Source organism: Diabrotica virgifera, chromosome 9, assembly GCF_917563875.1.
Source record: "Diabrotica virgifera virgifera chromosome 9, PGI_DIABVI_V3a".
In the NCBI taxonomy this organism is placed as follows: Eukaryota; Metazoa; Arthropoda; class Insecta; order Coleoptera; family Chrysomelidae; genus Diabrotica; species Diabrotica virgifera.
Window position 1 is genome coordinate 201,845,541 of NC_065451.1, and position 15,377 is coordinate 201,860,917.

At 32.8% G+C, this 15,377-nt stretch overlaps 1 protein-coding gene across 1 annotated transcript; it reads left to right on the forward strand.

Annotated features, from left to right (window-relative positions):
• The first annotated feature begins 2,055 nt into the window (after positions 1-2,055).
• LOC126892092 (zinc finger protein 570-like) lies at positions 2,056-13,158 on the forward strand. The gene is made up of 2 exons (XM_050661527.1): positions 2,056-2,382; positions 10,325-13,158. Exons 1-2 carry the CDS (start codon positions 2,109-2,111, stop codon positions 11,059-11,061), a joined length of 1,011 nt encoding a protein of 336 aa, XP_050517484.1. The 5' UTR covers positions 2,056-2,108; the 3' UTR covers positions 11,062-13,158.
• Positions 13,159-15,377: the final 2,219 nt, after the last annotated feature.

Below are 15,377 nucleotides of genomic sequence, written 5' to 3' on the forward strand. Positions count from 1 at the left end.
CTTGTTTCCTATTCTGTGGTAAAGGCGTAAAGGTGGCTATGGTAAGAGTGAAACAGCACTAATCCAAATAAAGATGGTGGTGTCGTCACTTCCTTAGACAAGGAAAAATCCTTGTCTAAGGTCACTTCGCTCTGAATGACATTATCTCTATATGCTCATATACAGGGTGTCCCGAAAAGATTGGTCATAAATTATACCACACATTCTGGGGTTAAAAATAGTTCGATTGAACCTAACTTACCTTAGTTTTTTTTTTGTATTTTTACTACAAAAACGTTATTACGTAAGTCAAAATTTTTGACGTAAGAGAACTGTCAAAACATTAGAATGTGACTTTTCATTATTGCTATGGGTGCATTCAGCAGACACAATCGCTAACTAATCGATTAGTGATTTTCTGCTGAATGCCACATAAATTGTGACATTCAGCATGTAAATCACAAATCGATTACTAATCGATTAGTTAGCGATTGCGTCTGCTGAATGCACCCATAGCAATAATGAAAAGTCACATTCTAATGTTTTGACAGTTCTCTTACGTCAAAAATTTTGACCTACGTAATAACGTTTTTGTAGTAAAAATACTATACAAATGTGCTCATAAAAAAAGTTACAGCCCCTTGAAGTTACAAAATAAAAATCGATTTTTTTCAATATATCGAAAACTATTAGAGATTTTTTATTGAAAATGGACATGTATCACTCTTATGAAAGGAACATCTTAAAACAAAATTATAGTGAAATTTGTCCACCCCATAAAAAATTTATGGGGATTTTGTTCCCTTAAACCCCCCCAAACTTTTGTGTACGTTCCAAGTAATTCATTATGTGGTACCATTAGTTAAACACAACGTTTTTAAAACTTTTTTGCCTCCTAGTATTTTTTCGATAAGCCCGTTTTTATTGAGATGCGGCTTCTTTTTCAATATATTTACGTAAAAATTTTATGGGGGTTTTGTTCCTTTAAACCCCCCAAATGTTTGTGTACGTTCCAATTAAACTATTATTGTGGTACCATTAGTTAAACACAGTGTTTTTAAAACTTTTGCCTCTTAGTCTTTTTTTCATAAGTCACCTTTTATCGAGATGTAGCTTCTTTTTCAAAATATGTATACCTAAAAATGTAAATTATAAATAAATTTTCAGATTATTAACAGGTCTCTACAAATCGTACAGTGTGGGGGATTCGACAAATATTCAAAATATCTCGATAAACACTGACTTATCAAAAAAGTACTAAGAGGCAACAAAGTTTTAAAAATAATGTGTTTATCTAATGGTGCCATAAAAATAATTTAATTGGAACGTTCACAAAAGTTTGGGGGGGTTTAAGGGAACAAAACCCCCATAAAATTTTTATGGGGTGCACAAATTTTACTTAAATTTTTTTTTTGTTGCTTCCATCAAAATGCGACATGTCCATTTAAAATCAAAAATCTCTGAGAGTTTTCGATATATGAAAAAAAATCGATTTTCATTTTGTAACTTCAAAGGGCTGTAACTCTTTTTGTGTGCACTATTGTATATAGGTAAGTGAGGTTCAATCAACCTACTTTTGACCCCAGAATCTGTGGTATAATTTATGACCAATCTTTTCGGGACACCCTGTATAACTCTATGGTATTTTGAAATGAAGTGACATGACATTGACACAGTGTTGCCAGCTTGGGGTATATTCCCACAATTTTGGGATAAATTGAAGGCGTCTGGGGGAATTTTTAAAAGCAAAAATGGTTGGGGGATTTTTTTGGTTGGATAATTATGGACGATTGGACGATGGGGTCATGGTAAATTAAATTAGCGAATGTACATAGAACATAGAACTGTACCTATACATATTCTATTCTCATATAATCGAAGACGATAGGACCTATTAATTATTTAGAGTGTCCTCTGTTCATAAATAGTATATTTTTTGATTTACTGTTCTCTACATTTACTGACTACTAATAATTTATTAAAATGCAGCAAAAATTTAAATTTGGGGAATTTCTAAGTCACGGATTTATAAAATCACATCTGGCAGCTCTGCATTGACAATTTCTCCTCCAACCAAACAAAAGTGACTTTTTTTGTTTTGTGTAAGTAAAATTATTATTGGAATTCATATGGATGGAATTCATAATCATAAAATCAAGTGTGATAAAATGGAAATGGAAGTAAAACAAGAAAGTAGCGAGGAAACATGTAAAATAGAAATAGAGTATAATGACATGAATGATGCCCTTTTAGAAGGCTTGAAATGTGAAATTAAGCATGAATCTTATAGGCAGGACACATATTATGATTCTTTGGATTTAAAGAAATGTCCCATAAATACTGAAATAGAACAACATGGAAGTAAACTCGACCCGTTTGAAGAAGACCAAAAAACTGAAAAAGGTTAGTAAAAAAATATGGTAAAAATATTTAGTAGGTACTTACAGTAAAACCTGGATATAAGGGACATCGGATATCATCATCATCAATGGTGCTACAGCCCTATGAAAGAGCCTCGACCTTCCCAAGTCTATTATGCCAGTCAGTCCTATCCATTACCAACCCTTGCCATGCCAGTTTGCTGCTCCTATTTTTCTCCCATTCTCATCTACACCATCCTTCCATCTGAGTGTTGGCCTACCCCTATTTCTACTTCCCACCAGTTGTGATATAAGGATTCTTCTAAGAGCTTATGTTTTTCTTTAATAAATTCAAAAGTATTTTTAATTTTTAACTCATTTTTTTATTTGACTTTAATATCATTCTAGATATCCTCATATTTTAAAATAAAAAAAAATTCCCCATATTTTACGAATAAAAAATATATTCTGAAGTTGATGTTTAGTAAAATACTGTCTATTATATGTAATTCCAAGTAGTTTTACGCTAATGACGTCGACTTTGCAAAGTAACAAGACACTTACTCAACACACACACACTACACATGACACTAATACTCATGTTGTGACTGACTGAATGACATAAAGTCCATGCCATAAAAAAAAAGAAAAAAAAACTTCATTTTTTTGTTAATTGTCATTTTTGACCTGGGGTCATTTTCCTTCCCTTGGTCATCCGTGTAACAAAAAAAGGTTGGTCATCGGAAGGTTAAAAGCATAAAGATATTTTTATTCATATCAAAAATGAGTACCTAATTCTCACAACAAACTGTACATACTCAAGCCGATACTTCTGATTTTTATTCTTACCAGGTGGAGTATGTATGTTATATTTATTTGGATTATAAACTACATGCTCATTTTTATTCATATCGATGGCTTTTTGACAAAACATTGTAACCGACAAAACGCAAATTTTACAGGAGGCGACTTTTTCTTCTACCGACTTTTCGGTTAATATAATTAAAATTTTGAAACTGTGATAAATTAGTACATAAAAAAAGATAATAATTAAAAAAAAACTGTAATATAACATTCTTTAATTAAATTATGTAGCATACGATACTTTGTGAGACCTTGTCCGCTTAGCCACGGACACTATGTGTCATTATTTACGAAGATCGACTAACTAAACGGATTAAACTTGTGATATTTTGATATTTTGAAAATTGATCAAATTATTTTAATTTTGAATTGAAATGATTTAGAATTGAAAAAATACAACAAAACATAGAGTAAAAAAACAATATATTAGGTGAATATTGATAGAAATTTTGCTGGTAATCAAATTATATAAATAAAAGTATTACATACTATGTATTTTGGCAGATCAAATAGGTAGGTTTATACCCATGATACATTAACAATTATTACGTACCTGTTGCTTTTAAAAACTATTTAAAAGTCACTACAATATTATAAACTTTTTTGCTTCTGTCCTCACAACAATAAAACTAATATACATTTGTTTACCTTTACCTTTACCTCCAAACCACAGCTGCCATATCGGATAATTTTTGACATGTCATTTGAACATCCAATCAGAACAAAGTTATAATGCGCATGCGCCGGGCTGATAGGTTTTAACATATAAAAAAATCACCCTCTATCGCCGGTAAAGAAGTATAACTTCAAAAAAAGTTGTTTGGAATTAAAAACTATGTTTCAATGTTCGTTCTATATTGACTCCCCTACATTTGTTTCAGGTTTCAGTGAACTTACTACGTTAATATATTTACTACCTACTAAGTTGATATATTTTTGTTGCAAATATAATATTTATGATATGTGCACAAGAACAACTAAAAACCATAGGTTACGTCATTACCAAATTAGTAAATTTGACTTCAAATTCTATGAAAAAGAAAATAAACCATAAAAACAAGTATTAAAAACTTACCGCATCTATTGAATAAAAGGATTTATAAAAACTACCACTATTTTCGTTTTAAATTGTTGGAGCGAAATAAAATTTCCACTGAATTCTAACACATTTAAGATAACACTGAGTAATCCTAACGGTCATTTTGGTCATTGAATCTTATCGTAAGCGGCAAAATATCCAAACGTAAATGACAAGATTGATGGCGTTTACCATCAACTGTCGGTACTACCTTGGCGTTTACGATACCATAGGCACAAAATGAGTTTGAAATGCGGTGGTTACGATAAACATTAAATTCAATTTTAGACAATTCGGATGTTATTAGGAAAAAAATAATTTTTAATTAGCTGTATACTATCGTAAGGAACTATTTAAGATAAAAATACCATTTTCGGAAAATTGATGCTTACGATGTTTTGTCAAAAACCCGTCGATATATTCATACGAGCCAATGTTTACACTCTTGTGAGAATGTTTTGTGAGTCAAAATCAACCACAATGAAAGCTTTGACTAATTATTAGTTAGGCTAACTTTCGGATAATCTGAATTATTCAGAATCTGAACAAGTCAAGTCATTTATTCATGTTAATATACAAAAGTACTTACAAACGTCAAAAAACAGTGTACAACTTTGATTCACATATATAAAATACAAATATAAAAACACAAGGCATAATATGAAATAACACATACATTAATTAAGACTTTCTGGGTTCCTAAGAATAAACAAAGAACAATTCAACAATTCACAATCCCGTTCCAAACATTAAAGTTAAAATTTAAAAATTTATCACTGCTGTAAAATGTTTGACTAATGAGAAAATTTTTTAGTGATTTTCTAAATTGTAAAATGGCAATTCAGTAATTTCAGTAGGCAGCTTCTTGTAAAATGTTACACCATAAGAGTTTGGTCCGTCTCTACTTCTTTGGAGCCTGGTGTAGGGCAGTATTAAGGCATGCTTATTCCTGGTTTCATATCAGTGTACATCCTCATGTCTTTGATGACAATCTATATTTTGTTGTACGTGAACAATACTCTCTAGAATAAATACCGAAGGCAGAATTAGTATGTGTAGTATAACAAATGCTTGCCGACATTCTTTCTGATAGGACAGGCCAGAAATTATCCTTACTATTGTTCTCTGAATACGAAAGACATATTTGGCTCCAGCACTGTGATCCCATACCAAAATTGCATTAACTAATGTGTGAATGACAGTGCAAAATAGGCCTGTTGTAAAGTAAACTGAGATACACACTCAGAAAGTCTTCTAATCAGAAAAGACGCAGTTCCTAACTTAGCAACAAAGGACATTGTATGAGCTTTCTAACATAGGCCTGCATCCAAGTAAACCCCCAAAATTTTTATTTGTTTGTCTGCATCTCCGTATGGAAGTTGTCTTGATGAAAAAATCGAAGACTGGGTTTTATTGAGGTTTAGAAGCAACATATTTGCTGCAAGCCATTGTTCTGCCTTATCTTGTGCTCGTTTTGATGCCTCTATTGCTGCATTACAATCCCAATCTTTGCAGGTAATAGTAGTATCATCAGCAAAAAGAGTAAATGAACTTGTAAGATCTGTCTGTGGAAGATCATTAATATAAATTAGAAATAAGTCCCAATATTGACCCGTGAGGCAAAGAATACATATCTACCACAAGCACCGACACGAATGGATTATCTATGAACAACATTTTTATGCGCATGTCCGAGATCGGCCATTTCTCAATTTGCCTCAATACCAAATAATTTTGGTGACGTTTGTCTTGTACAGGATCGGCGTTTGTTGTTTGTTTGGCTTGGCTTGGCATTAGTATTTTCTTTTTGTATCAGTTTGTAGCTCGTAATATTTTGTATAGACTTATTTTCTAGGTTTTAAGTTTAGTTTTTATTTTATTTGTGTATAGTGGATTAGTTTATTAGTGTAGTATTTATTCGTGTGTACATAGTTAAGTGGTTTATTTACTGTTGGAATGGCTGCGAAACGACGAGGGTTTTCATGTAGGTATATTTCGTGGCTGCCAGAAAAGAACAGGGGGTGGTTTAAGCCTATTTTCAATCCCAAAAAATGAGGAAAGGTGTGTTGCAATTTTGTTATACCTTATTCTTTATCGATAGAGAAGTTTGTTATGTATACATAATGGTAATAATACTGCAGTATAGCGACACGAGTTTTGTTGGAATCATATGAGAGTGAGTACAAAGACACACACAGAATATTTTTTTTCTAATTCCACTTTAAATTTACCTTACCTTTCATCAAAACTATTACCCAAGAAAGTTATCATTATTATCACAAGAGAGTGAGAGTAAATTAAAAATAATGCAAGGCATAGGTATCTCTATACTTCAGAATTACTAACTAGGTACCTAGGTCGTACTTAAATGTTAAGTATTTTAAACCCCAAATTTGATCTTACTGTATACTTCATTTATTACGTTATACAGTAGACTCGCAATTGTCCGAGGTAACTGGGACTGTGACTACCTCGGATACGAAAAAACTCGGTTAACACTGAGATTGGTTATATTGATAGAAAAACACGTAAATAATCATAACTGTGGATATTTTAATGACAAAATTAATACAGTACTGTCTATAAAAGATAAAAACATTTACCTTATCAATCTTACTGTTTAAAAAAGTCTTTGATTTTGCATAAGCTTTATTTCTCTTTTTGATATTGAGGCGGTTGTTGCGCCAAGGTTGAAAAGTGTAACTCACCAGTTATGACTTTTGCCTCGGTTAACCGAGGGGCTCGGATGACCGAGTCTCGGATAATCGCGAGTCTACTGTATTTGTATTTCAGGGCTGATCTGTGGTTAAGAGCTGCCAATAGGATGGACTTGATGGAAAAGAGTATTGGAAGCTTGCACAAGTATTTCAAATTGTTTAAGCTGTATTTTGAATCCTACCCCGATATTCGACTTTAAAGAATGTACCTACTTTTGGCTGGTTTCCAAGACAATAAAAATTAAAAATATTGACATTCGATTTTAACATACAGTCTCTTGTTGTTGATCACGAACATTTGTCACCCAAAAAATTGGATTCCGTGACGGTTACAACGACTGTGTTATTTTTCGATTATTTTACGAAATATAATGAATTAGGAAATACCTCGACAAACAAGTAATTGGTCCTAGGTTTTCACCCAAAGTAATTGAAAGTAGAACTGGAAATCGATATTTGAACTCTTTGTGTACTTTGTAACTTTTTGTGAACTTGGCGTCGATTGATATACGATTTTACTAAATTTGAGTCATCTTTATTTACATTCATATCATATTTTGAGTGACTTTAAAACAGTACTTACGGTTGTAACTCTAAAACCGAAGTCCGATGTCAAATTTCCCATCTTTAATACCATCCATGGGTTATAAGCTTTCATTCGACACCTCATTTGTCATTCTATCGGTATTAGTAACTGAGGAGTTGTATTCGCGGTCGAACGGACAGACAGTCATGAAACCAGAAGTATAAATTTTTTCTCGTCTTGCGAATGCGCGTCGAATAATATATCATAATATATCACTTGTGCTATTGCGGTGACTTTAAAAGAGTACTTCCGGTCGCATTTCTAAAACCGGAAGTCCTAGGTCAAATTTCTCACCTTTAGTACCATCCTTGGATTATGAGCTTTCATTCGACACCCCATTTGTGATTCTACCTGGTATAGTGACGGGGGAGTTACATTTGCGGCGGGACGGACAGACAGCCTAGATCAAATTTCTCACCTTGAGTACCATCCATGGATTATAAGCTTTCATTTGACACCTCATTTGTCATTCTACCTGGTATAGTGACGGAAGGAGTTATATTCGCGGTCGGACGGACAGACAGCCTATTAGGTCACACCAAGTCGTTCAAATTCTCACCAACTTGTTCACATTTTTTCAAAATTGGTGAGAACAACAAATTATATTTTGTATCGTTGTATCAATATAAGCCAAAAAGAATAATTAGTGAATGTCACGCCACTATAATATATTTTATTATTGGTCTTTCAATGCTAAAATCAGGATAAAAAGGTATTTTATCCATGGTTTTAATCAATATAATTCTCACCATTACTTTGTGTTGTCTTTGCAACCTTTTGTAAATCAAAAATAATTCCACCATATTAAGAATGTCAACAAAAGCCGGCCCTGCATGCAACCTTTTTCTCAGTGCAACCAATATTTTATTGATACACGCCAGAAATGTGTGAGACTTTTCTCAGTGTACTCGTGTGTTCCCTTGGCAACTCGATACTGAAATTAAGTACATGCTAACAACAAAAGAATCGCCGTCCGTGTCGGTTCTTGGTAGTTAGGTATTCTTTGCTTGAGGTAATCCAATATTTATAGCTCTCTCTGCCGACCTCATTTTACCCACCTGCACACTCTGCTTTCTATTGGAGAGATAGCTGGAGATCATTTCAATGCTACTATCTCCAAACCCATATCTCTCCAATTTCCTGAGAAACAGTTCATGTGAAACACAATCAAAAGCTTTGCTCAGTCACAGAATGTAGCCAACAGATAGCAGCTCTGCTTGAAAGCCTCTTGAGTCTTCATCATTAAGTCCACGATGGCTTTTGTTGTATTTAAACCCCTTCTAAAACCAAACTGAATATTTGTAAACAAATTTTTGGATTCAAAATACTTAATAATCATTGCTGCCATACATTTCTCAAATACCTTTGATATTATAGGAAGGAGTGATAGTGGCCTATAATTGGATGGGTCATCATTGTCACCCTTTTTATAGATCAGTACCACCACTGCTTTTTTGAGCAGATCAGGAAAGATCTTCTTCTTCTTCTTAAGGTGCCTATCCGTTCCGGATGTTGGCGATCAGCATGGCTATCCTAACTTTGCGTGCTGCTATTCTGAATAATCCGGTTGTCGATGTATTAAACCACTTTCTCAGGTTTTGAAGCCACGGTATTCTTCTTCTCCCAAGTCCTCTCTTTCCAAATACCTTGCCTTGAAGAATGAGTTGCAACAAGCCATATCTCTGTTCATTCCTCATAACATGGCCAAGATATTCTAGTTTGCGCTTTTTGATTGTGTTAATAATCTCGCATCAGGAAAGATGCTTTCCATAAAACAGTGATTTATAAGTGTTGTTTATGGACCAGCAATGATATGTTTCACTCCTTTTATTATGTTAACCGAGAATCCGAAATAGTCTACTTTTCTTGTTCACCAAATTTGTTAAAATGTCTCTGATTTCAATGAGAAACATCTTGGAAGAAAAATACTTCCCCAAACATGGTGACGATATCAAAATACTAGGGAGAAGAAGGAGGGTTGAATCTGGATCTGCAAGTTATAGGCGACATTAGTGAAGAAGTCATTAAATTCATTAGGTGTAATTTTTGTTTCTAACTTGCTCTTAGACTTGTTTCTTTGTTCATTGATAATATCCCACATACACTTAATTAGATTGGATGCAGTTGAAATAAGGTTATCATTGGCCCTTTGTTTAGCACATTTTATTGCTAATTTGTAATCTTGTTTGTGATTTGTTAATAGATTTTTCTGAGCCAATGTAGGAAACTCATCATACTGCTCCTTTATCAATTGCAGAGCTTCCCTCATGGACTTCAAATCATCGTTGAACCAGTTTATTAGTCGACTTTGATCTCTACGTTTTTTATAGGATTTTTCAGGAAAAAGTGTAAGAAAGCCTTGCTTAATTCCTTATGAAATGCAAAGAATTTAGCTTCAGCAGGCAAGTCAGAATCTAGGCTGGCCCCCCATTAGTTCGGATTTGCGGGATTCTACTGTATTTAGTTTATATGTTAACGACAGTTTATTTTTTAACCAACATCATTTTCCCTTCCCTATCCTTGATTGGTCGATTAGGTTCATATAATAGTTTTGTTGTATGGTAGGTTTAGTTAGGCGTTAATTTAAATAATGTTGCTATGCAGAAAAATTTGTTGAATTTATTTGCTGTCAAGTTTGTTACCGGTGGGTTATGATGTCATTATATCTATGACGTGCATTTCTAATTGTTTGACTTTTAGTTTACTCAAATAATTACATTATAGTTGGTTTGCATTTTAGGTTATTTCCAAAATGAAAACAAAATGGAGATTACGGAGAAACTTGTTAAAGATTCGTCTTACCAAGGAAATGATGTGACTCGACATACTCAAGGGAAAACATTAAATAATAATATGAAAGATGTGACTGGCGATAGGTCTTATAAATGTGAAATTTGTTTTAAGCCATTTAGTCAAGCAAGTAATTTGAACAGACATTTGAGAGCGCACACTGGGGAAAAACCTCACAAGTGTGAAATTTGTTTTAAGCAATTTTCTACAGCGTGTACTTTAAAAGGGCATTTAAGAATACACGCTGGAGAAAAACCATACAAGTGTGAAATTTGTTTTAAGCAATTTAGTCACGCAAGTAATTTGAACAGACATTTGAGAGCGCACACTGGGGAAAAACCTCACAAGTGTGAAATTTGTTTTAAGCAATTTAGTCAAGCAGGTACTTTAAAAGAGCATTTAAGAATACACACTGGAGAAAAACCATACAAGTGTGAAATCTGTCTTAAACAATTTAGCGAAGCAGGTACTTTGAAAAAACATTTGATGGTGCATACTGGGGAAAAACCTCACAAGTGTGAAATTTGTTTTAAACAATTTGCGCATAAACATCGATTAACTTCTCACATGACAGTTCACACTGGAGACAAACCTCACAAGTGTGAAATTTGTTTTAAGCAATTTAGTCAAGCAATGAGTTTGAACGAACATTTGAGAAGGCACACTGGGGAAGAACCTCACAAGTGAAATTTGTTTTAAGCGATTTACTAGAACAAGTGATTTGAAAAGACATTTCATAGTGCACACTGGGGAAAAACCTCACAAGTGTGAAATTTGTTTTAAGCGATTTAGTCAATCATGTTATTTGAAAGAACATTTGAGAGTGCACACTGGGGAAAAACCTCACAAGTGTGAAATTTGTTTCAAGCAGTTTTACCAAGCAAGTAATTTCAAAGTGCATTTGAGAGTGCACACTGGGGAAAAACCTTACAAGTGTGAGATTTGTTTTAAAGAATTTGCTCATAAATGTAGATTAACTGTTCACATGACTGTTCACACAGGAGAACTACCTCACAAGTGAATCGGTTATGTCAAAAACCACCTAAGTGCGCTTTTTTCAACTTTCGGAAAAACTAAAACTAAACTAAAAAAACTGTTGTGTATCTTAAGTATAGGTATTTATAGTATCCTTCAAATATTTTTTTACCAAATCAAAAACATGGTATTGGAATATTCTGTTTTTTTTAATTGTTTTTGTCTTAAAATTTTTGAGTTATAAATTTTTGAACATTTTTTCTAAATCACTATTGAAATTAAGTCAAACCATTAATTTTTTGGAGTGTTTTTACTACGCCTATTTCGAAAAATATTAAATAGTGGGGTAAGTTTTGCATATAGTCGCACTAGTAAGACTAGTGACCATGTCCTTCTTAAAAATTTCAATATAATTCGCGCGAATTGTCTGCGCAAAAAACTTAGCGAAACTATAAACTCAGTTTTTTATGCTCTTTTCATATATGCAAACGGTTTTTGAAAATTTCAATATACAGGGTGTTATTTCAATGTCACAATTACTTCATATTGTTTATTAATCCGGACCTGGATTTTTCTTGTGATTAGGGTCGTTTGGTTCTAAATGAGACATATGTGTACCAAATATCAAAAAAATAAACAAGGTGGTTCTAAACACTGGTGAATAAAACACCCTGTAACTCGGTTATAAAAATCGGTGGGGCAATAAATGTAACATGTCTAGAACCGCCTCAGTGACCTCTATTCACCATTTAAGTATTTCCGTGTCCCACTGAAACACCCTGTACATGTAAAACAAAAAATTAACGTCTAATTTAGTGAAGGCTACGCCAACCGTCGCGTCGTGAGTGAAATTCACCGCAGAAAGAACCTAAGCGATGGCGCTTTGGTTCTTTCTGAAGTAAAGGGATTATTTCCAAGGCTGCCAAATAGCATTGCTGATATGGAATATAGGTTTTTTCCGAACTAAAAGATGTATTTACCTTTAAATTGTACAGTACCACCAAAAACATATTTTTTGATATGTTGTCACTTAGGTGCGTTCTGAAATAAACGATTCAAGTGTGGAATTTGTTTTAAGTAATTTACTAGAACAAGTGATTTGAAAAGACATTTCATAGTGCACACTGGGGAACAGTATCGTACTGAGCATGGCTCAGCGGAACCTGGGCCCTCGCTCTAACGCGCTTTTTGCTTCTTTTTTTACTAATTTGTTTGGGACATTTTTAACTATACAGGTACACACTACGAAATGTAACTGCCTAATAAATTTTAATTTTTGTGTAGGTATTTATAAATAAAAACAAAAATACCTATTTATCAAAAAATTGTAAAACCAAATTTATTAAGAAACACAGAAAACGCTATTGTTAGGTTCCTTCGTTTTACCTGCTAAACAAAGCCCTTGTCTCAACCGCCGGTGCCTGCCTAAAACTCACTAACACAAACACTTTTGTATTTTTTATATTAATGATCCATGAGTACCTAAGTTATAAACTGCAAAGTTGCAGTAATTCGGAAACAGTATTCAGTGCAAGTTTTATACATTGGGTCATAAAAATAATCCCAATATAGCACCCTAATAACACTGCATAAATATAGACAATTATTATAGTGGTAAGAATAATAAGGATAAACTATAGGCACTAATTTATTTCTAAGAAAATCTCGTTTGATTAATATCAACCTCGCCGATCCAAGGTTTTTTTGATATTTTTTTATTTAAGGGTTTTATCTCTCTAGAGATTTTAGGCTATTAATTATATTCAAAATAAGATAGCTAAAAGGAACTACAACGTTAACGGGGTTTTATTATTTCATATGGTCAATGGATATCTATATATGAAAAAACCGCAGAGTGCTACCATTTAAAGCGGTGCGTTTTTGAGAAATGGCTGAATTAGTCCCTGGGTACAGGTTACATTAGGGTGAGTTCCATGCACTTTTGATACAAACATACCTACATAAAAATTGTTCCTGGTTAAATTTCTTATCTAAATATCACTTTTTAAAGTCAATGATACTTTTTTTTACAAAAATATATTCAAAAGAAAAATAACAAAGAAACCCAAAAGAAAGAAATTTTGTTTTTTGTCCCATAACTTTTGTCCACGAGGATATTGCTTTACAGAAAAAAAAACCTACATATTTCTTCTTTAAAATGTTGTTTAGTAGAGGTAATTATAATTTATAGTTTTCGAAATATGATTTTTCAAAGTTCGCCACTCACAGCAATTTTGAGCAATTTTCCTTGTTATTTCGCAAATATTGTGCTGTAACTTCTTTCTACGCAACTTTAGGTATATGTAATGGTACACGTAATAGAAATAGAGATCAATTACCTTTAAAATGGTCTACTGTGTATCGTTGTACGACTTTTTTTTAAAGAGATTATGGTTTTTCAAGGTTTTATACTTTTAACGATTTTTATAATATAATATAAAAATAAAATAATATTATTATATATATTATATATTATATAATAATATATTATATATAGTATATATATATATATATATATATATATATATAAAAGGAAAAGAAGTCTTTGCTGACAACGTAGAAAACGGAATTCTGAGGTTATTGGGATATGCAGCAGTGAAATAAGTGTACTCTTTTAACTAAGTTTCAAGCTTTCGAAAATGTTTATTTTCATCATCAGGAATAACGGAAAGCAAATCTCAATAACGTAAGTTTTTAAACCTTTACACCTTTTACTATATGTTTTCGAGGATGCTGTACTAACAGTAGCACTTTATTTCAGTTATTCCTGATGATGAAAATAAACATTTTCGAAAGCTTGAAACTTAGTTAAAAGAGTACACTTATTTCACTGCTGCATATCCCAATAACCTCAGAATTCCGTATATATATATATGATAGTCTAAGAGCTAGTGAACTCTCCGGCTAACGGTCGTCCTGTAAGGCTAGAAATTTTTCTAGTGATAATTCATAGCACACCAAGGCTAAAAACCATGACCTGGCAGGCCTCAGCGGTGCACGTGTATCTACCAAGTGAATCGAAAAGTGCAAATTTAGGGGGTAAAATAAACTTTCTCCTGTAAGGTTTAAATTTAAGTAGGTGTTTGAGTAAGTCATTTAGAAGAAATGTGTACAATGACAGGCGATTCTGAAGAGCATAAGACCTTGCCAGGCGAGGGGAAAGATTAGGGGTTTTTCCTAAAATTATTCTTTTTGCATCGAACAATTTTTTTTAGGTTTTTTGAATCATTCCAAACAGAAAACGTCTTTAGTTATTTCTCTCTTAAGTTAATAGCTTTTTTTATATAAGCGATTGAAAATTGCGAAATCGGCCATTTTTAACCTTAAATCGGACATTTATCTAAAAATTTCAATGTTGCCAAGGTACGTAGATATTCTTTAAACATTGATTGATGAAATCCCGAAGAGTTTTTTGCAATAAAGTGTCGAAAACCCCTTTGTTTTTTTAATTGCTAATCAAGCGGGTGCGACACTGTAGTATAAGTGAGAACGTTTGAGTTTGCATAAATTTATTATCTCGAGAATGGGCAAATTTCAAGAAAAATCCTCAGACAGGTCGATTTTTATTTTTGAATTAGGACTTTTTGGCATATATATAATACTAGTGACGTCATCCATCTGGGCGTGATGACGTAATCGATGATTTTTTTAAATAAGAGTAGGGGTTGTGTGATAGCTCATTTGAAAGGTTATTTAATTCTCTATTCAGTAATATAAATATTAACATAATTATTTATACAGGGTGTACAAAAAAAGTTTTTCTTCTATTTGTCAAATTTAATTTAATAAAAAAAAATTTTGTACACCCTGTATAAATAATTATGTTAATGTTTATATTAGTGAATACAAAATTCAATAACCTTTCAAATGAGCTATCACACAACCCCTACTCTAATTTAAAAAAAAATCATCGATTACGTCATCACGCTTAAATGGATGACGTCACTAGTATTATATATATGCCAAAAAGTCCTAATTTAAAAATAAAAATCGACCTGTCTGAGGATTTCTCTTGAAATTTGTCCATT

Bases quoted from the DNA above. Each gene is read 5' to 3' on its own strand.
- LOC126892092 (XM_050661527.1), top strand. From the start codon at position 2,109: ATGGATGGAATTCATAATCATAAAATCAAGTGTGATAAAATGGAAATG. The intron at 2,383-10,324 runs GTTAGTAAAAAA...TTTGCATTTTAG, and splicing joins AGACCAAAAAACTGAAAAAG to GTTATTTCCAAAATGAAAAC.